This window comes from Lactuca saligna, chromosome 9 (genome assembly GCF_052625555.1).
Source record: "Lactuca saligna cultivar CGN05327 chromosome 9, ASM5262555v1, whole genome shotgun sequence".
NCBI classification, from domain to species: domain Eukaryota; kingdom Viridiplantae; phylum Streptophyta; class Magnoliopsida; order Asterales; family Asteraceae; genus Lactuca; species Lactuca saligna.
Window position 1 is genome coordinate 144892952 of NC_136425.1, and position 23660 is coordinate 144916611.

At 37.1% G+C, this 23660-nt stretch overlaps 2 protein-coding genes across 2 annotated transcripts; both read left to right on the top strand.

Annotated features, from left to right (window-relative positions):
* The first annotated feature begins 11969 nt into the window (after positions 1-11969).
* Positions 11970-14782, top strand: LOC145016783 (uncharacterized). Its single transcript, XM_078974994.1, has 6 exons — positions 11970-12371; positions 12447-13000; positions 13105-13170; positions 13244-13471; positions 13893-14090; positions 14290-14782. Exons 1-6 carry the CDS (start codon positions 11970-11972, stop codon positions 14780-14782), a joined length of 1941 nt encoding a protein of 646 aa, XP_078831120.1.
* A 142-nt stretch (positions 14783-14924) lies between these two features.
* On the top strand, positions 14925-15341 carry LOC145016784 (uncharacterized). Its single transcript, XM_078974995.1, has one exon. It carries the CDS (start codon positions 14925-14927, stop codon positions 15339-15341), a length of 417 nt encoding a protein of 138 aa, XP_078831121.1.
* Positions 15342-23660: the final 8319 nt, after the last annotated feature.

A 23660-nucleotide genomic window follows, 5' to 3' on the forward strand; every position in this document is an offset into this window, starting at 1 on the left:
AACAGGTAATTGGAAATCCACAAGATGGTGTGTTGACAAGAGCTCAAATTCGTGCGAAAAATGAGGTACTAAATGCGAACCAAGAATTGTGTATGTTTAATGTTTTTACTTCAAAAAAAGAGCCAAAGACAGTAAAGAATGCTATGGAACACTCAGATTGGGTTGTTTCTATGCAATCTGAACTGGCTGAATTTGAACGAAACAAGGTTTGGAGATTAATTCTTAAACCACTGGATGTTTCAATTGTCGGATTAAAATGGATCTTTAAAAATAAAACCGACAAAGATGGCAATATTATTCAAAATAAAGCTAGACTAGTGGTTAAGGGATATTCGCAACAAGAAGGAATAGACTATGAAGAAACTTTTGCTCCTGTCGCAAGACTCGAAGCAATTCGCATATTTTTAGCTTATGCGGCTCACAAAGACTTTGACGTTTTTCAAATGGATGTTAAATGCGCATTCTTAAATGGAGAACTTGAAGAAATAGTGTATGTTGAACAACCACCTAGATTTATAAATGAGGAACATCCTGATCATGTCTACATTCTTGACAAAGCAGTTTATGGGTTAAAACAAGCACCAAGAGCCTGGTATGCAACACTTACAAATTTCTTGAAACAATCTAAATTTAAACAAGGATTAGTTGACCCCACATTATTTCTCAAGAAAGTTGGGAATCATCTCATGCTTGTTCAAATTTATGTTGATGATATTATTTTTGGCTCAACTGACCCAGCATTGTCACTTGAATTTGAAAATCTAATGAAAAGTCAATTTGAAATGAGTATGATAGGAAAAATCAATAATTTTCTTGGTTTGAATATAAGACAGAACAGGGATGGAATTTTAATCAATCAAGAAAAATACACAAAGAACTTGCTTGAAAAGTTTGGAATGACCAACAGCACGAAGTTGCGAGTACCAATGGCAGTGGGAACAAGACTAACTCCTTCATTAGATACTCCTGGTGTGGATTTAACTATTTATAGAAGCATGATAGGGTCCTTATTGTACTTAACTGCAAGTAGACCTGATATTATGTTTTCGGTATGTAATTGTGCTAGATATCAAGATAATCCCAGGGAACCTCATTTAACTGCAGTGAAAAATATTTTTCGCTATCTTAATGGAACAATTTCTTTAGGACTTTGGTATCCTGCGAAATCAGGATTTTTCATTCAAGCCTTTTCAGACTCGGATCTAGGAGGATGTACTTTAGATAGGAAAAGTACAAGTGGTGCATGTCAACTGTTGGATGGAAAGTTGGTGAGTTGGCAATCAAAGAAGCAAACTTGTGTTGCTATATCAACTGTTAAGGCTGAATATATTGCAGCTGCTGCTTGTACTTCGCAAATCATTCGGATTCAGAGTCAACTTCATGATTATGCTATCAATATGAAAAGATTCCTTTGTATTGTGCTTCTCAAAGTGCAATTCGCATTTGTCATAATCCAATACAACACTCAAAGACAAAACATATAGCTCTTCGATATCATTTTATCAAAGATCATGTGGAAGATGGGAATATTGAAATCTATTTTGTTAAAACCACTGAACAACTTGCTGATATTTTTACTAAACCTCTTGATGAAAAATCATTTGTAAGAATTTTAGCAGGTTTGGGAATGATTGATGTGAATTCAGTTTCAAAATCAATAATTCAAGGATGAAAGGTCCGGTCAGAAGCTCTAAGTCGGAATTGTTAAGAAGTTATTGTTCATTCAGACGCTTCGCATGGCTTCGCATCCACATTTATTCGCATCCGCACATATAACAACTAAGGTTAGGTTTACTTTTGATTCATTTTCATTTTCGAAAAATAGAAAAACTTGAAAAATCAAAAACATTTTCTTTTGTTTAGTGTTTGTTTTTATATAAAAAAAATAAAAATAAAAATAAAAAAATAATATATATATATATATATATATATATATATATATATATATATATATATATATATATATATGTTGTTAACCTTGTTCTTTAAGGATTGTGTTTTTAGCTTAGTCCAGAGCTTAATGCGAAGAGGTCATGCTTGTATGTTTCTCTGGGGAGGTACTATTTCTTTTAACTTTGTACTAGTTAGGATGTCCCTAGAAGCATGCTGTAGCATGTTGTCTCAAGCCTCATATGACTCTATGTGTACGAAAGGAAAGCCTTAATGAAATTATCACATGAAAATTTCTTCCCAATAAGGCTTATATTCGCATTAGTCAAAAGAGCTACCTTACTCTTCTCAAATGAGTTAAGAGTTTTCTGTTTGGTCCACACATAACAGAGGTACATTTGGTCTTATAACCAATCTTTTTCATCATAAAATCATTTACACAAATCACACACAAAGATGTATGTCCGAGAGGTCTCTGATCAAACCCATCGAGACTTAGATATACAAACATTCTGTGTTAAGGATCTGATATCATGAGACCGTGATGAAAGTGAAACCCAAAATTCTAAACTTTGAGGAATTGATGGGGAATTTTTTTCCAGATATTAACGAAACTTTTGTTTGAGTACCAAACTTTCGAAACTCCAAATCATATTCAATTCGCATGAGTGATCTTGATCAAACATTCGCAACCCACGATGTTTGTTACTTAACAAGATCCAGTACAACAATTTTTATGAATATGATTTATGTGTCAGTTTCATTTGCAAATCCTAGTCATGATAAATATTTTTAAAAGCCAACTTGTCACTGACTACACTGGTCATACAAGTAATTTCAGTTGCAATTTCTCACCTTATGTTAAGGTTGATATGTAATGAAATTTGAAACCAACCCAAAATATCTTTCAAAAGAAGCCCTTTGATACGTATCAAAAAGTATTCGATTGTAATTCACGGGAACATACACAAGGTGTTGATCATCTCTCTTGATGATTAATGAAGCAACTTTTTCCTGGGATTTAACTGCTTTTGTGTCAAATTGAATTTTTGACATCACAGAATTCCAAAAAAAATTGTTTGTTTCTTATCTTATTTCTTTGGAAAACTGCACTCACGAAATCCTTGAGGTTCTGAGTAAAACCAACTCAGGCTAATGATTTCGCAAAATCTGGCATATAACTTCACTTTATATCCCAAAAGTGAAAGAGCCTTGCCTCCATGTGAAGGGTTATAACGGTTACAATTCAACAAAGGAATATTGACAGGTTGTGTATGCGTGACGAATGGTATTCGGTCCGGGTTTCTAGGAGATGTGACAGTTGCTTTTTCACACATGGCTAACTTTTGCAGTAATGGTCCGATTATCAAGGTGCCACATCGAATAACATTAAATGCATCTCGCTTTAATTTCAAATCGATTCGGATTACCTATAAAAGGGGATTCAAGCAGGTGTTATACAATTACACGATCAAAACAAAAAATTCCTAAATTCTCTAATTCTTTCTCTTCTTCAAACCCTAACAATGGCTGCTACTCAATCCAACACTGATGAAGTTCTCTCACAATCACTCATGAAGATCCAAAGCACAAACTACCTTGTTGATCCTCGAGTTTCATCTTAACCAGAAGAACTAAAAATGTTGATTGTTGCTTTGAAAAGATCTCCTTTAGCAACAACCATGTTTAGTTCCTCCTCCATTCCGATGACATGGTTATCATTGGCAGCATCAACCGCATCACACAACTATGCCCCTGATGTCATAACCTTTCAGTTGGTGAACAATAAGAGGGTTCGTTTGAACAAGAAGATGTTCATTGACTTCTTGAACATTCCCAATAACCCTCCATTTTTCAAACCCATCAATTCCCAAGTCATCTTTATGTTCAATGACATGGGACATCAACCAGCACTTGAGAAGATCAGTGATTTCCGAAAATCTGGATTACCATGTATGTGGAATTTTCTATTTGGTATTTTTCTCAGATGTTTGACAGGAAGAACAGTCGGTCTTGACAGGGGGCGTATAGAAGTCTATGCGATGGTGATGGGATTATACTATGACATCAGTGTGGATTACGGAACTCAATTGTGGAAGGAGTTTGTAAAAAGTTTTGAAAATACGAACTCTGAAAAAGGAATTTCTTGTGCAAGATATTGGAGCCTTTTTCTTGAAAAGATATATGAAAAAGAAGGAATTCAAGTTCCTGAAGGTGCTGAGGTTGCGGAATTTTCGTTGTATCAATTTCCAAAGGTAGTGGAAGACGATGAAAATATCTTTACACATGTTGCTCGCATTCCAAATGTGATGCTTAGAAAGGTCTCATCCACTCACAAAATCTTGGTTAAATACATGAAGATGGTGGATTCCGCTGTGCAGACTGGGATTCTATTGGAAATCACTGACAAAACCTCAAAGAAGAAAAAGACCACTAAGAAGGGTGAAACAGGTAAATCTTCTAAACAAACTCAAGCAGAAGAGGTTCAAATAGAGGAAACGTCTTCAAAATCAGAGAAGGAAACTATACCCTCAAAATCTAGGGTACTGAAGACAGTTCGCAAATCCTCCTCTCCTATTCGCAAGGCAGAAGTCAGGAGTAAGGGGGTAACGGTTAGAAGTGTTCCAGCTCCTGTTTCTCCAGGTTCAAAGAGGAAAAGAGCTCAGGATGTTGTGAAACATATGCAACAAACACTTTCCAAGAAACGAAAGTTGGTTATTCGCAACGAGTCGTCTGATGAAGAGGTGGTTCCAGAGACTCCACCTGTTTCTTTACCGGTAATTGTTTCTATTCCACCTGTTTCAATTACACCAATTTCGCAAATCTCTACAACAACTTCCATTCCACTTGAAGTAGTCACTACCAAATCAGCTTCTGAGGAGGTACCTACTTCTAATATGGTTGTCAACGTATTCGATACGGGGGAACCTATCACAAGTGTTGAAACCACACTACCAATCAGCTTATCTGCTTCTTTACCCATTTCTTCTGAGAATATATCTACTTCATTACCACCATTTTCTCTTCCAACAACTACACTCACTAGTTCATCCATTTTTGAACATCCTTTACAAAATCCTTTCACCACCTTATTTCCATCACAATCACTAGAAATTCCTCAACCTTTGCAACCCATGTCAGATAATGAAACCACAGGAGGAGGTTTTGGAGGAGTATTTGAAGATTTACATTTTGATTCAGAGGAGGAGGAGATAGTTGATCATATGCTTATGACAGGAAAGCAATTCAAAATCCAGAATCAAAAGTTGAATGGCATTATTCAGTCACAAGCTGATTCTGGTAAAACATCCTCTACGTTAGGTTTGGAGGTTGAAGCTATGATCGGGTCTATTGAAAAGAGAATACTTGATAAAGTTGCTCAATCAGATAAGAATACTGAGCTTCGCATTCAAGCTCAAGCAAATTCATTTAATGATGTTGTTAAGGACTTGAAGACTGTTGCAAAAGAACGTCATGTTCTTTTTGTGCAGGATGTAAGGAAGGTCAGGGAGGATGTTAATTTTAAAGTTGAGGAATTAAAGAAAGAACTTGCCAAGGAGCTTCAAGATATTACTTCTCAAAATTTGGAAGTACAGAAGAGGTTTGATGTCATTACAACAGACATGAATAAAGTTTTTAATGATTTTCAATCTCCTGCTCCAGTTCTTGCAGCAAATCAGAAAGAAAACAAAGAGAGATTTGATCAGTTGATTCAGTTGCTGACTGAGTTGAAAACTTTGGTTTTGCAATCTTCATCACAAACTATTCTCACTCCTGGATTCTTATCTCTCAAGTTCAATACTTTGGAACAAACAATTCAAAAGGAACTTGCTCCTCTTGCGAACTTTACCTCTTTACTACCGAAGAATGCCCCACCTGCTTTCACAGGGGTGCAAGGGGGAGAGAATAATACAAGTAAAGAGGATGATGCAAAAACTGTAGGGAAAGTGATATCCACTCAGCTCAAAACTACTCTTCCAATACTCACAATGCCAACTTCTTCAACCATAGTAACAACAAGGCTAATTCTCAAGGGAATTGTAATTGGGTCAAAAGAAGGAGGAAGTTCAAGTGCGAAACCTCCAACTGATGATGTGGGAAAAGGAAAAGGGATATTGTATGAAAAGTTGAAGGAGGAGAAGAAAGTTGAAGCTGGGGCTGAAATGGAAAGGATGAGACATGTACAGAGCATAATGAGGCAAAGGGCAAGTGATCCTCCCATAATGAATAAAGGTGATCCTACAAAGCTTTATTCTTATGAAACTATAGAGTCAAATATGGTGGGGAAGGAGATGTATGAATTTGAGAAAAAGCCAAAGACGAGCTATGATATTGCGAATTTGGACAAATGCCAGTTGGATTTTCCGATTAATGAAATGCTATTCATAACAGCTCGGTACAAGATAAGTGAGAAGTTTAAAAATGCTGATGACTACATACACATGAAAATCAGATTTCATGCTATATTGGGAAAGAATCCAGATGAAATATGGTCCTTGTTGAATATTAAAAAGGTGTTGACAATTAAGAAGGATTTATTGTTTGAAGACATGCTTCAGAACTTTCGATATTTTGTCACTAGAACTGATAACAAACAATATGACTTCACAATAGCTGACTTCCCTCTGATGAACTGCAATGATCTTATCCAAGTAGCTCTTATTTTGAAACACATGCAAGATCAAAAGCTTAAAGGATCTGAAACTGAAGTGTTCAGATTCGGTTTCGCACATGTCAAGATTTTTATTGATAACTACTTTGAATGTTTGACATTAACCGATGAAGAACTCGCAACAACCTTGGGAAAGGAAGTAAATGTCCCCTGGGAAGATACTTTGACCCAGTCAGCATTATCTAAATATGCTGATGGTGAAATATGCCTGAAACCTTTTGGCGTGGTATTTTCAGGGAAGCATACTAAAGGAAAGCCCAAGAAATTTTTGTTCAAGATCTCAGAAATTGAAAGATATACTTCTTCGCAATATACGAATTTTATTGTTCGTATCAATAACTGCAAGAAGAATAATGAAGGAGACAAGAGGGAGCTTAAAAAGGTGATTTCTTGGTATAGTGAAGTGCGAAAGACAATCTACTCAACTGTTTAGAAACTTATGGACTGAATAGCTTCGACTGTTTACAAAGGGGGAGATTGTAGAGTTTATGTATTGTAAAAGTCGAAGAAGTTGTTTCTTTTGAGTTTCGCATATTAGTTATTTTACTGAGTTACAGTTTTATGCGAAGCGTATTGTAATAGACTTAGTATATTTTTTGTACACTCAGGTTTCCTATAAATAGGGACTGAGGATAGAAGTAGAGAGGACTTTTGAACTCGAGTATTCTTTCTGCTTAAAAACTTTGTAATCAGTCTTCATCAATATAAGATCTAATTAATATTTACTCGTTGTGTTCTTACTTTTCAATCATTCAATCATAACTGCTTTCATAATCTCGATAACAATTCTCTTCAATACACCTACAAGCTTCAACATGCTTCAAATCACCGATAGAACTATCTAACATACTCTATAATGTCAAACATTCAAAGTAGTTATCAATAAAGTTAGTATATATACCGATGAAGAACTCGCACCAATACCTTCTTTTGGATTGTAAGAAGCAGAGATGCCCAGTTCTAAGGACTTGTTTATCCCGCTAGTTTGTTGACTTAAACGTCCAGCAGATTTGTAGTCGATTGGCAATTCCAGAGTTTCAAACTCCATCAGCATTTTGGCAAGACCAAAAAAATAAATCAGCAATGCGTGTTTGATCAGATTCGGAAGCTGCACTTTTGATCCAACTAGGTCCGGATTGTTCGTGTTCCACTTCAGTAAATGTTGGCTGTGAAGAATAATGCATAAGAAAATTCAACAAAAAGAAGTTAAATAAAGCAAAGGAAATGGTATCAAAAGATGCACTTGACACAACTAGAACATTCGTACCTCTATAGCTTGAAGCTCATGCTCATGCGATGAATTTTTCCTTTTTAGAAAACCAACCATCATCTCATCATCAACCCGCCTCTGAATAATGTCATCTGATTGGAGGTGGGAGATGAAGATTTGGTCTTCAACATTCCTATGTGGGTCCTGTGGCCACGTAGCAAAATCCTTGTCTCCTTGTTTGGATAAACATGAAGCAAGGGAGACAGTTCTACCAGCATAGCATTTTCATACTGAGTATCAACCTATCAGAAAAGACAGATATGGCTTGAATAATGTAGATTTCCCTAATTTTGATAAAATAAAATTGTTTTTTTCTTGCTAAACCTCCCCAATTCTTGTTATGAAAATGGAATGTTTTGTGTTGGTTTTGCAAGTATGTTACCCTAAGGAGAAAAGAAAAGCATATTACATGGTATTAGATATGTATGGTGTTGCACACGACTCTTTATGTGGGAAACAACAATACTTTTATTACGACACATAAGAAGAATTTACACTTTGAGAAACTACTCCACACCTATTTATAGGCCTCTTAGGAAAGTTCTAGATACTGGTATATATACTAACTACTTACTAGATAACTCTAGAACTATCTAACATACTCTATAAGCTTCCATATGTTTCTAGAATGCTCTACCATGTTGTGGAGTGGTCTAGGTTGCTCCGGTTTCTTTTAAAATGATCCATAACCTTCCAGGGTCTTCCATGTCGTTTTAGAGTATTCTAGACTCTTCCGGTATATTCTGGAGTCTTCCATAATGTTCTAGAATCTTTTAGAGCATTTTAGAACAAGCTAAGTCTTCTATATAATATTTGTTCTATTGGGCTATAAGGGATGTTGTTTAACATAAGGGATTCCTATAACTCTTTAGATATATCCATCCATGTTTGGTATGTCTTATAGAAATGGGTTATATACATATATTATGTCCAATTTCAAGTAACATCTCAATGGAATGGGTTTCTAGTTACATTCGTGATGGTTGGAATGCAAATAGGGTTTGTAAACTTGGGGTCAAAAGGTAGATTCAGATTATGATGAGAAACTCAATGCATTGCATGCTAAAGTGTTTGTTGAAAAAAACTAAAAAGAATGGATTTAATGTTTCAACCTAGTACAAATCCTGCATATCATGAGTATGTATAAGTTTTGAAATGCAAGTTTTGGGTGGTATACTTTACCTCTGAGAGAACAGCAGCAACATCACGTAGGGAAACCTTAGGGTGGTTGTGTTGAACATCCTCTTCCTTTGAGTTCTTATTTATGTTCCTCATCACATCTTTTGCACACTCATCATGAGAATTTGCCCTTGCAGCTTTTGATTGGTTTGATTTTACATTCTCCATTGCTAACTGTTGTTCACCACTGGACTTATGCTCTATTGTTGATGAAGCAGAATTACATTCCCGTTCCAAAAATCCATCTAGCTTTCTGTTCTTGGAAAGCAGACCATCCTCCACCATTGGGTTCTCTGTAGATTGAAGGTCTTTCCCTTCTAGAAAAGGGAATAACATCCCACCATGAGCTTGCTTGTCATCATCAATCAATTGGGACTCAGAGATATTCGGTTCATCAAGAACCAAGAAATCTTCATTTTTTGGCTGAAAAAAAAAGGTTAGTAATGGGTTATATATGCCGTCCAATTTCAATAACCATGAATTATATTGCAATAACCATGAAAAACTCCACTAAAATCACGCCTTTCAACAACCCTTTTACCAATAGAGATAACAAACTGCCTTATCAAATTTGTTATAAAAACATAAATAACAAAGTCCACTGCTATAACGGAGATTAAATCAGAAATGGTGATATATATAGACAGAGGAAACAAGTAACAAAGTACATTTCTCTTATCCATTGTATCCAATTGCATAAAGCCCAGTTCCACTAGCTGATTCCTTTTCTTTTTTTTATCCAAAAACACCATTGCAAAATATTATTATATAACTAGTTCAATTCAGATACCAATTCTTTAAAATTAAAATGTAAAATAATCACATAAACCCATATTTATATTTTAAGAAGAAGTAGTTTGATGTTATAGCAAGAATTTGAAAAACAACAGGAAAGTTAATCTCCAAAGTACAATGCAATAGTTAGAAACATTAAAGTTTTCGAAACTCAACTTAAGAGTAATAAAATAAATACATATTTTAAAAATATTAAGTCTGAAAAATAGCTATACTTACAGAGTAAAGAAAATCAAACATCATCTCATCATGGAGACGCTTAGGCAACTCGGAATCCTTGTGGCGTTGTTTGGTTATACATGAAGTAAGGAGGGATTGGTTAGGATGTTTGGAGACAGGTGCAACAGTTTCCTCGCCTTTATCAACCTATCATTAAATATAAAAATGGCGTGAACAATGCTGATTTGTACTTTGTAACACCCTAATTTCAAGACAATGTTTTCTTGCTAAACCCAATTCTCATTCCTGTTAGGAACGATTGAGAAAGTAATGGATGTGTGTGAAAAAACATACATACATATATTCAATTTACTTACCTCGCTGAAGACACCATCAAAAGTTTGCTACTGTGTTGGTAAAGAATAGTCACAAGCTGAAATATCAATTTCCTTTTTGAAATCATCCTCATCATACACATCTTGAAGTCGTTTGGGCAACTTAGAACTTGTCGAGCAATCCTGTTTAAAAAAAAACATAAGAAAAAACGATAAAAAACCCAATAAAACTACATGAATCGGATATATGGTAATATCCAGAGAAGTGCCATCGTCCACACAATCAAAATAGTTGACTGTGTGGTTGAAGGTGGTGGTGATTGTGTGGTTGAAGGTGGTGGTAATTAAGTGGTTGAAGGCGTTGGTCTGCGAAGACGCTGAGAGAAATAAGAACGCTAAGAGAAAGAAGACGAAAACAAGGTGTTTTCTTGAGAATGGTGTCATGATCGATGATGAAAGAAACTGAAAGAAATTGTAAATTTTTAGATCGTTGTTTTGTGCGAAGCATTGTTGCGCGGTGGGTTTTAAATAAGGTGTACGACATGGATAGCAAGCTACGCGTGTGAAAACCTACGTGGAGGAGAACTAATTTTGAAAGCTCCTTGGACATTAAAAACATCTTTTGTCTACTTTGTTATATTATTTTTTTATTTTTATTTTTATTTTATAGCCGCTTTTTTATCATTATCTTGTTATCATCTGACTGATTATTTTCATTAAATTTATAATTTAATTATTATATTATTATATAATTATTGCTTATTAATTCCAACTAATCATCTCTATTAATTTTATAATTATTTAAATGATATTTTATTAATAAATATTAACAAATATGATTCTTTTTCTTATCTACATCACCCTTTCTTTTCAGGGTAAAAAAAATTATTTTTTAACTTAGTGTATCTTACGGACGTCAATACAACTCTTTTTCTTTCTAAAATTTGTTTTGATACAACAAAAATAATAAACTAATTTATAAAAATGCATTACTAAATAAATAATTTACTGTCTTTATCTCCTATGTTTCCATCTCCCGTCGCTATGTAAAGAATAAAGATAGAAAAAGAAGCTTTAACGAAAAGAGAACTGAAGTGATCGACAAGAATCTAGGATACAACGGTGGTGTGCGGTGGCGTTTCAGAAATGATGACGGTGGGGTGTGATGCAGCGGTGGGTGGCGGTGTTCGGTGTGGAGGGTCGATAGAGGGGTGTGATGCGAATATGCAAGGGGGGACCTCAAAGGATGACGCACAAAGACCATTGATGGTATATTCTAGAAGGGGAAGGAGGGAAAAAATGAAAGTGGCTAATTAGTTGGTTATACCATCAGATAGAATAAATAAGCAGTGAATGTGTAAGATTGGTCGGTATGTAATTTTGTTAGTATTGTATTGGCTCATGAGATTTGATTCTCAGTGAGAGAAGGACCACTTCCCTGGGCAATCTCTGGATTGATTTGTCATTTGCAATTTCCTACATAATTCCATTCCCTTCTTCATTGTTCATATTATTCAGTTTCATTGTTTTATTATTCATTGTTGTTATCCCCCATCATTGGTCCGACCTGCCACTGACCTGCCGCCGGTGATTCCATGGCTTCTACTCGCTCAACCTCACACAACGCTTAGAAGATCATGATGTTGCTCTTTCCCAACTTCAGTTAGAAATGGGCAAAGTAAAAACAAACATGGATACGCTGCACATCAATTTTCATAAAGAACAACAGGAGAACTCTGAGTTTCGTAAACAAGTGTTGGCCTGGATGCATCGACACGAGAAACATCCTTCTTCCGATGGATTCGAGGGATCCGGATCGGGATCTCAGTTTGGTCTTGTGTTTCCTCCTACATCTCCTCCCCATCTCGACCAACCCTTCACACCTGTTAACCAACCATCTGTTCCCCCACTTTTCGACCAAAAATCACCTAGTTTACCATCGTCAGTGAAGAAGATGAAGCTTCCTGAATTCAATGGTTTCGATCCTCAGGGATGGATTCATAAGGCAAACCTCTTCTATGACATCAACGAAACTCCTCAATTTCGTTTACGACTTGCTCAATTGAGTATGGTGGGTGTCGCTCAACATTGGTTCAAGATTGTTCTGCAACTTCACCCTTCTCTCTCATGGGAACAATTTCAATAGGAACTTCTACAACGCTTCAGTGGGTTGGAGGTCCAAAATCCTTATATCCAATTGGAAAGGATTCAACAATCTGATTCAATTTTGGAATATATCGATGACTTTGAGTATCTGCTGTCTCTCGTTCCCAAGCTACCTGAACGACAAGCAATTGGTTATTTTGTGGCGGGATTACAGGATGACGTTCATCGGTGGGTCTGTTTGCAGCGCCCTCGAACAACGATGGAGGTGATGTACGTTGTGAAGGATGTCGAGGATCTGATCCATCCGACACCGGGTAATGTTTCCCAAAACCGTTTTCGATATTTGAATCATTTTGGTGTATCCAATGGGTTTATTCCAGAGTCCACTAACGATTTGGGTCATTCCGCAAATAAAGAGCCCATTACTAACAAATGGGGGACCAAACCTATTTCAGGTCATGGGGATACTGCTCGCTCACCCGTTAACCCTAAACCCATTACATCTCTTCCTTTGGATGTTGGAAAATCGGGGAATCGAGATAGAGGCGTTCGATCGCTCACTCGTACGGAATGGGAAGAGCGACGCAAGAAAGGGTTATGTTTCCGATGTGGCTTATAGTATGGACCAACTCACAAATGTGTTGAAGGGAAGCTTCACATTCTTTTATTGGTTGATGATGAAGACAGTATCGACACAGATGCTCAGTTGCACCTTATGCATCAGGGGATTTCTGGGGACCAAGAGAAAGATCTCATTCCATAGGGTATGTGTTAAGCATTGGAAATTTCGGGTGTAACCAACGATACCCTTGGTAGCAAAACTCTCAAATTTGATAGGTCTATCGGCGATATTCCTACCATCATTCTGTTCGACAGTGGGGCTACCCGTATCTTTGTCTCTCGGAAACTAGTGGTTGCTCTCAGCCTTCAGTCAGTATACTTTTCGGGGATTGCTATCAAATTGGGTGATGGTTTTGGGGTGCGTGTTACAGGAAAAATGTTTGGGGTCTCAAATTCAGATTGGGTCTTGTATTTTCCTGGTCAATGCTTTGGTGTTCGATACAGGTAATACGGATTTGATTTTGGGTTATGCGTTGGTTGAATTCTTTAGGAGAGGTCCTTCACAATTGGAACGTTGCTTGGATGAAGTTTGTTTGGGAAGTTCGGGAAGTTACCCTTCAAGGGTTACCCATAGGGCAACGATCTCATACTGCTCTGCACAAATGGTTGGATCCTCATGGACGCGTGTCCCAAGACCAACTCTCTTGTCCTCAGGGCCAAATGAAGACAATGCTAGAGGAGATTCAACAGGTGGAACAATTTTCAGAGGTTTTTCATGAACCAACCGGTCTGCCGCCATATCGACCACATGATCATTACATTAATCTACTCCAAACCCACACACCGATTTGTGTTCGACCTTATCGGTCCCCGCATGTACAGAAAGCAGAGATTGAAAAACAAGTATCTGAATTGTTGTCTCTAGGGATGATCCGCCCAAGAGTGCATACTCAAGTCCCGTGATTTTGGTCCGAAAGAAAGATGGTTTGTGGCGTATGTGTGTGGATTACTACGCGCTGAACAAAGCGATAATTCCCGAAAATTTTCTGATTCCGGTGGTGGAAGAGTTATTGGATGAATTACATGGTGCTTCGTTTTTCTCCGAATTGGATTTGAAATCGGGGTATAATCAAATATGTATGCATGAAGATAGTATTGACAAAACCACTTTTAGAACTCATGAGGGACATTATGAATACTTAGTCATGCCTTTTGGTTTAATGAATGCTCCATCTACTTTTCAATCGGTGATGAATGAGGTTTTCCGTCCACTGCTACGAAAGAAAAGTGGTAATTTTCTTTGACGATATTCTTGTTTATAGAGCAATTTGGCATGATCATTTGCATGTTTTAACTGTTGTATTGCATACCCTCTTGGACCATAAGTTGGTGGTCAATCAAAAGAAATGCCAGTTTGGTCAAACTTCTGTGGAGTATTTGGGTCATATTATTGATGGGCAGGGGGTTACCATGGACCCTAACAAGGTTGCAGCAGTCGTCAATTGGCCGATACCAAAAACTATTAAAGGATTGCATGGTTTCCTGGGACTCACCGGGTATTATCGCAAATTTGTAAAAAATTACGGTAGTATTGCAAGGCCTTTAACGAATTTGACAAAAAAAGACGCTTTCTTGTGGAATGACGAAGCCCAAGTAGCTTTTGAAAACCTTAAACAGACCATTGTGACAGCACCTGTTCTGGTTTTACCAGATTTTTCGGTTCCTTTCGTGGTAGAGTGTGATGCATCCAGACGAGGAATAGGAGCAGTGTTGATGCAAAATAATCGACCTCTGGCTTATTCAGCAAAGCCATGAGTGACCAGAATTTAGCAAAGTCAGCATGTGTAAGGGAGATTATGGCTTTAGTATTGGCGGTTCAACACTGGCAAGCTTATCTGTTGGGAACCACATTTGTGGTTTACATGGATCAAAAAAGCTTGAAGTTTCTACTTAAACAATGTATTATCACTCCCGATCAACAGAATTGGGTAGCCAAATTATTGGGTTTAATTTTGAAATTCGCTACAAACCAGGACGGGAGAATAGGGTAGCAGATGCATTATCCCGTCGTGAAGGCGATGGTACTTTCAATCAGATGGTGTCAAGTCCGGTATGGATACAAGGTGCAAAACTGATAAAAGAAGCTCGGGAAGATATGGAGGTTCAGAAACTCAATCACAATTCTGGTACCAACCGATCATGTTACCTTGGCTTTACAATTAAACAGGGAGTTCTATACTACAAGGACCGTTTGGTCATAGCTCGTCACTCCAAATTCATACCAGAATTGTTGCATGAGTTTCACACGACTGCTTCTGGACGACATTCGGGGTATTATCGTACATCCCGACATCTGGCTAGCAACTTATATTAGACTGGCATGATTGGCAGAGTGAAAGCATTTGTACGTGCATGTGACATTTGTCAATGTTGTAAAGTTAGTTCCTTAGTACCCGGGGGGTTATTACAACCGTTGGAAATTCCAACTACTATTTGGGAAGATTTATCAATGGATTTCATCACCGGGTTGCCAAAATCAAAAGGGTTTGATGTGATTTTAGTGGTGGTAGATCGATTATCAAAGTACAATCACTTTCTTCTTCTTAAGCATCCGTACACCGCTAAATCAATTGCTGAATTGTTCACCAGGGAAGTAATTCGCCTTCATGGTATTCCTAACTATATTGTGAGTGATCGTGATCCTCTCTTCCTTAGTAATTTTTGGAAAGAAATATTTTGCTTACAAGGCACCAAACTGAACATGAGTTCTGCGTATCATCCGGAATCGGACGATCACACTGAAGTGATTAATCGTTACCTTGAAGCCTATTTACGGTATTTCACAGTAGATCAACCCCGTTCCTGGGAAACATGGATTATGTGGGCTGAATTTTGGTATAACTCCACTTTTCATGCTTCTATGGGTCTGTCCCCATTTGAAGTTGTTTATGGTCGTAAGCCTCCAAGTGTTATGCAATATGTTTCGGGGGAAGTTCGTGTTCAAGTTGTAGCTAGTGAATTACAGGATCATGATGAGGCTTTGAAACAGTTATGTGTCCATTTGGCACAAGCTCAAGACCACATGAAACCTACAACTGATAAAAAGCGTAGAGAAGTACACTTCTTGGTTGGATAATGGGTATATGTAAAGCTAAAACCCTATCGACAGATATCCGTCTCTCGTCGTATTCACCAAAAGTTAGCTGAAAAAATTTTCGGCCCTTTTCAAATAGAGTCCAAGGTGGGTCCAGTCGCTTATAAGCTACTTTTACCACCTACATCTAAGATTCATCCCGTTTTCATGTATCACTTAAAGAAAGTTGTCACACCGCAAAACCGAGAATGGCGGAATACGTTCTGGGGTGGAGGATGTCATGTACAGTATCATAACAATGCATAATAGTAAAAACAAGCGACAAAAACCATTGAATTAATATAGTAATTGTAAATACAAGCGTGTTCTGTACAGTTTGATAGACACCAAAAGTATAAACAAAAATATAAGATGGGTCTTGTATATGCTCCATTTTCTCAAAAGCTACATCAGTACCTGTTTATTTTTGACCTGAGAATACAAGTTATTTTGAAAACGAGTATCAGCATAAAGCTGGTGAGTTCATAAGAATTTAGTGTCGTTGCTTGTATAAAAGTGTTTACAATCATGTAATGTAAAAGTTGTGATTAATGTTTGAAAATAGTAAAATCTCTAGAAAATCCTATATTTTCCAGATTTGAATATTTGTAAGTTTGATCCTTTGAGTGTGTAAAAGTTTTCCCATTGAGACTCTCAAATATAAAAAAAAATAAGTTTATAGATTTTATTCATGTAAAGTAGATGAGGAAAGATAATATCTTATTTCATCAGTTTTACTGCAGGCTGGATATAGAAGTGTTGCAAACTTCAGTTAGTAATATATATATATATATATATATATATATATATATATATATATATATATATATATATTCACTTCGAGAAGTTAGTTTAGCCTTTAATTCTTAGTGTGTTAATTTGGGCATGAATGTGATCTCTCATGTAACCAGACTGAGTGATAATAGAGTGTCTGATGACCTTCCCGGTTATACGTAGTGTAGCGATGTTTTGTCACCCCTGGGCCTAGTCGGCTCGGACTGTAGTTAGCAGTCAGGGTGTAATAGTGACCGTTCGGTATATATCTATACATGTAGTGTTTGCTTTCCCTCCGGGAAGCCCTGTTTACACGGTGTTTGCACAGTAGAGTGTCTTATAGAGGAATATTGTGTCACATTCTGGATTAGTGTATTCTCTTGTATTATAGTATAATGAAATTTTTAGTATTGTGTATAGAGTGTTCTCTTTAACATGTATTAACTCGTAATAGTAGTAATTATAGTGAGCATCATAGTGATAGGGGTAATGAGCAGTAGTCTTAACTATACCTATTATAGTTAAATAGAGTGTGGGATTGCATGCCTTGGATTTACAAAGGTATTGAATTAAGTGAAGACTTTCATATCTAACACAAATATATATGATATATAACTAAGAATTCAACGACAATCGGACATATAACAGTATACCCTAAGACCACAATCAAACAAGAACAGAAAGTAAGGCGAGCTATCAGTCCTAAGTCCTTCAAGTCTTACTTATATAAATATATTGGTGTAGATATAGTTTAAAAGAAAAGAATTAAAAACAAAAAAAATAGTTTTATAACAATTTAACATAGAAAATGCGTTTGATAATTATTTAAAACAGTTCTGCTGACAAGTAGCTAAAAGTATAGAAAATCCTTTTTGGTTGCAAGTTATAAATCACATGTGATTGATACTATAACTTGTTGTATTCAACTTGTATTCCCTCCCCCCCCCCCCCCCCATAAAAACATTCAAAAATATTTGAAAGGTTAATTAAGGGGTATGAACTCACCTACAGCGAGTGGATCGAATAGAAGTGTCGGTCGAGTGCTTGGTGTCAAGTGAAGATTTGAACACACTTAATGACCCTAGTAACATATGAATACATATGTTTACATATAATTAGTGATAAAAACACTAATTTAACACGTATAGACATCCTACTGCGAAGAAAAACGCTTTGGTCAAGTGCTAGGAGGCTATTGGGTTGCAATGAAGGAGTGTAAGGCCTCACTATGGAGTTTACTCCTCAAATACCCACCTTAGGTGAGTTTGCAGTTGAGGGACCAATTCCCTCATGAGTTTATGGCCGTAAACTCATGGGAGGAGTGTATTTGTGTGCTTAAGGGTCTCTTACATCATTAGGAAGGGTTCTAAGGTTAAATCTAAGGCTTGAGAGTGATTAGGGTTCAAAAGGGGCACTCCCTTGGAGTTTGCGGTCCTTGGACCACTCCTTCGGAGTTTACGGTCGTGAACACTATGGTTTATGGCCGTAAACCCTTGGACACATCTTTTCCTTCGTTTTTGTGGTCCTAAGCTCACTCCTACAAGTTTCTAGGTTAAGGTCCAAGGCTAAATAAGGGGTTTAGGGCTCATTTTGCATCATTTGAGGGAGTTTACGACCTAAGAATGTTCTTGGGCCGTAAACCCTCATTCAAGCCTCCAAACTTGATGTTTTAAGGTCCAAAACAATTCAAGGTAATTTCTAAGCTAGTCTCTAAGCATAAGGAAGGAATTTAGGGGCATTTTGGCAGCCTTTTAAGGGTTTACGGCCTAAGAAGGTTCTTGGGCCGTAAACTCCTTGTTCTTGACATTCTTGAGTGATTTTAATGCTATATTGACATGAAATGAGCTTTAGTACAATCTAGGGTAAGAGAACTTACAATTTAGGGACGAAAACTTGCGGAATTTTGGAAGAATCGAGCCTTGAAGAGAGAGAGTAGAGAGAGAGAGTGACTAGAGTGGTAAAAAGCTTAAGTTGGTAACCAATCAACCCTTATATAGGGTTGAGTTTGTGGCTAGATGGAAATCTACCCGATACCGACGTTAAACGGAGCTTATGGTCGTACCCAATTAAATGGTCGTAATTTGACTTGATCATAACTAAAAACTATCCAGGGGAATATTGAGGGTGGTTTCACGAGTTTGTAATTCGTTCCGACACTTATGAAGTCAAATTAAAAGTCCCAATTTAATTTCCATGATCAAAAAGGTTAACGGAAAAATTTAATAAAAACGAGATTTATTAACGAAATTGGGTTACAGTGACGGAATAAATTTCATGTTGTCACATCGTCCCTCGTTAGAGGGAATTTCATCCCGAAATTAGAGTTCAAAAAATCACGCTATTACAAAATAACTAAACAAGAAGATGGGGATATTTAAGTTTCATTTGATCCTCACGCTCCCAAGTGAACTCCGGTCCTCGTTTGGCGTTCCAACGAACCTTCACAATTGGGATGCAGCTTAGTTTCGTTCGCTTGACCTCCCAATCCATAATTTCCACAGGTTCTTCCACGAAGTTGAGGCTCTCGTTGATCTCGATCTCGTCTAGTGAGATTACGAGAGTCTCGTTAGATAGGCACTTTTTCAAGTTCGAGACGTGGAAGGTAGGATGTATGTTACTGAGTTCGTGGGGTAGGTTAAGTTTGTAAGCTACGGGGATGATTCTAGCGAGAATCTCGAAAGGCCCTATGTATCTTGGATTCAGCTTTCCACGCTTTCCAAAGCATATCGTGCCCTTCCAGGGTGAGACTTTCAACAGGACTCGGTCTCCCACCTGGAATTCCAAGGGTTTTCTTCGTTTGTCTGCATAGCTTTTCTGTCGATCTCTAGCGGCTTTTAGTCGCTCACGTATCTATACGATCTTCTCGGTTATTTCTCGAATGATCTCCGGACCCATGAGAGCGCTGTAAGGAACGCGTCCTTTAGCTAACTGAGTGTTACCCACCTCAGCCCAGCACATAGGGGATCTGCACTTCCGGCCGTAGAGGGCTTCAAATGGAGCTGCCTTGATGCTCATGTGATAATTGTTGTTGTAGGAAAACTCGACTAGGGGTAAGTGGGTATCCCATGCCTTACCAAAGTCGATCACACAGGCTCGCAACATATCTCCGGGGTTTGGATAGTCCTCTCACTTTGTCCGTCGGTCTGCGGATGATAGGCTGTACTCATGTCCAGCCTCGTCCCTAATGCGTTTTGCAGTGATTGCCAAAATCTCGAAGTAAACCTACAATCTCTATCGGAGATGATAGATATAGGGACACCATGCAGCCGTACGATCTCCTTAATGTATGTTCTTGTGAGTTTCTCCATCTTGTCTGTCTTCTTGATGGGCAGAAAGTGTGCAGACTTGGTCAATCTATCGATGATGACCAATATGGTATCAAGCCCACTCGTTGTCTTGGGTAGCTTAGTTATGAAATCCATAGTGATCCGCTCCCACTTCCACTCCAGTATCTCGGGTTGCTATAGAAGACCTGATGGCTTCTAGTATTCGACCTTGACCTTCGCGCAAGTTAGGCATTTACTTACGAAGGTAGCAATCTCTGTTTTCATGGTAGGCCACCAGTATGAATTTTTAAGATCCAAATACATCTTATCTGATCCTGGGTGAACAGAGTATCGAGTGTTGTGGGATTCCTTGACTAAGTCTCTGAAGCCACCGTGTCGGGGTGTCCAGATTCGGTCCATGAGATATAAGGCTCCGTCACCCTTGACTTCCAAGTTCTTATCCATTCCTCGCAGGGATTCTCCCACCACATTTTTAGGCTTCAACGCTTCGAGCTGAGCTTCCTTAATCTGTACGGAGAGATGCGAATGGATAGTCATTGTTAATGACTTGACTCTTCGACCAGAATGTTCTTTCTGGCTTAGGGCGTCTGCTACTACATTGGATTTACCCGGATGATATCGAATTTCGCATTCGTAATCATTGAGTAGCTCGACCCACCGTCGTTGTCTCATATTGAGCTCATACTGGTTGAATATGTGTTGTAGACTCTTGTGGTCGGTGTATATCGTGCTCTTCGTACCGTACAGGTAGTGTCTCATATTGAGCTCATACTGGGTTTGTCTCCGTAGATTAACAGAGTTTCATTATTCGGTAGATTTAGGCGGATGGCTTTGTCGAAGAATAAGATATCACCACGATGGAGACTCAACCAATCCATGCCCACAATGACATCAAAACTCTTGATCGATACTGGTATGAGGTCGATTGGGAATGAATGATCATCTAGCGTGAGGGTGCAACCTATGTAGATTTCGTTAGAGCTCTCTATCTTTCCGTTAGCCATTTCCACGATGAATGTTTCTTTTAGTGGTTGCGGGGATTGCTTAAGTAATTGTCTCAAGTTATGGTTTACGAAACTTCTTTATGCTCCACTATCGAATAGGATACAAGCATAAGAGTTATCTAGAAGGAACGTACCCATGACTACTGTGGGGTCTGATACTGCTTCATTGTGGCCAATAGCAAGTAGTCTTCTTGCTCCTCCCGTATTCCTGGCTTTCGGACGATTTTTCTTGAAATGACCTACCTCACCGCAACCATAGCAGGCCTGGCTCACTCCCGAGCTGGGGACTTGAGAGATAGGTTTGGGTTGGGATCTGCAAAATCGGGCGGTATGGCCCTTCTGGTCGCAGTTAGTGCAGTGCAATTCACGGCAGCGATGCTATGTTTTTATTATTAAGAAACATGAGTATTTTATCAAGAATGGTTGAAGGAATTTAACCTCTTTTATTTAAATAAGTTACTGTGAAATATAAAACAAGTAACTATTGATAAATTTCATTATGATGTATGACTACGAACCATCACCGGTTTGTGAAATTAGCATATAACATCATTTAATCGCAACAAACTTAATTTTTGTATCAACATGTCTCTAGTTGATAAGTAAGTTAGGTTCTATGTAAAATGTTTTCTTAATAGATGTGAAGGATCTAAATTTGACAAATATACGAACCAAAGTGACAAAACATGTTTAATGATATGGTTAACCAGTTAAATGTCACGAAATTATACATTGGTAAATAAATTTTATATTTAAATAAATAAAAATATAAAATGAATTATTATAAGGTATAATTAGACTGTATTTAAGTGTTTTTGAATAAAAAGAATAAAACATAAACATTAAAGTTCAAATACACAAAAACAACATTGTTATTTTATACCAAGTATACATGTATGTATTTGTACATATGTATTATTATCTAGTGAATGACTAGTAATGGATCATGATTTAAGTGATTTCATGTAAGGAATATGATTTCTAAATCAATTAAGATAAGATAATTGGTGGAGATATGTGCCAACTTAACTAATAAGTGCTTAATCACTTAAGACATTTTAGTAAGAATGCTTATTAATCCCTCTTCTAATTTCGAGATTAAGACCTTCCCTCTCCTTAACTAGAACTCCTAACTAACTAAATAACTAGTAGTTAGTTAGTTAACTAACTCTATCTCTAAGCAACCACCCAAGCAAGTGGCTAGACAAGATCACATCACTTAAACTCACATCCCATCACAAGCTAGTCTAGGTTTTGTCCCCTTATCCTCTTCCACTCTTTCCTCCTTCATATCCACGAAATTTCCTCTTCATTTTACCCTCATTTGACCAGGGAATACTCCAGGGAATTACTCTCAACCTTCATCTCATCTTCAAGCACAAGAACTTCCTTCCAAATCCATCAAAACCATGAACTAAAGGGTTGTTGTCCCTTTTGTGTTTCAGCCACCATTTCACCCATCTACACCTTCCTTTTGCTTGATATTTTTACCACCAAATACCCCTGGAAGTTACTTGTTATGATACTCAAAATTATTGATTCAAAACAGTGAGTAAACTACCCTTTTTCTTGCTCTTTTGCTGTGAAATTTTCGTGACAGCAACATAGCCAAAAGAGTGGCTATTTTGGAGCATCAAACCAACAACCAAAAGTTCATCTTCAACCTTCCATTCTTCAAGTATTCACATAAGGTGAGTTCATACCCCTACATTTTCATGTTTTCTTCAAGTTTTAAGGGGGGGGGGGATACAAGTTAGAACACGAAACATAACTTAAATTTAAATGACAGCTTTCTACAGAAAAGTTGAGTCCTGTTCACGGACTGTTTTGACCATATTAAACTTAATATCTTTCAAAACTGTACAATATTCAAATAGTTCAAGTTTATACCTTTCTAAGGACTACTTGCACGCGTTCATACGATTTTTCTACAATTTATGGCGATTTTTATAAAACTACCTATCATTTCAGAAGTGATTTCGGACCAATCTGTGAAGATGTTCATTTTTACACTAGTTTGAGACCACTAAAAATCATATTAAAAATTAGGAACAAAGTAGACTCATTTTATAAACTCTTAGAGGTGAAGGATTCAGTTTTTGACTTACGATGATTTTTCTATGAGTTTTCTAAAAACAGGGACAGTAAAGGGTAAAACTATCAAAAGTGGTTTATAGATTTATTAACACCTTCTAACACTTTTGAGCAATGTTTATACATTGAGGAAGTTAAAACACAATCATTTAAATATGTTTAATTACCATTTTTACAAAAGTTATAAGTACAAAAAGGTCTTTAGTATCAAACTTAAGGATTATTTCATGCAAAGTTTCTAATAAAAACGTAAGAATATGAACAACAATTACGAAACATATCAAATCACCTTTTAAAATTGATACATACATATATATATATATATATATATATATATATATATATATATATATATATATATAACTATATACATATATATGTTTTGTCTACAAACTTGTCTT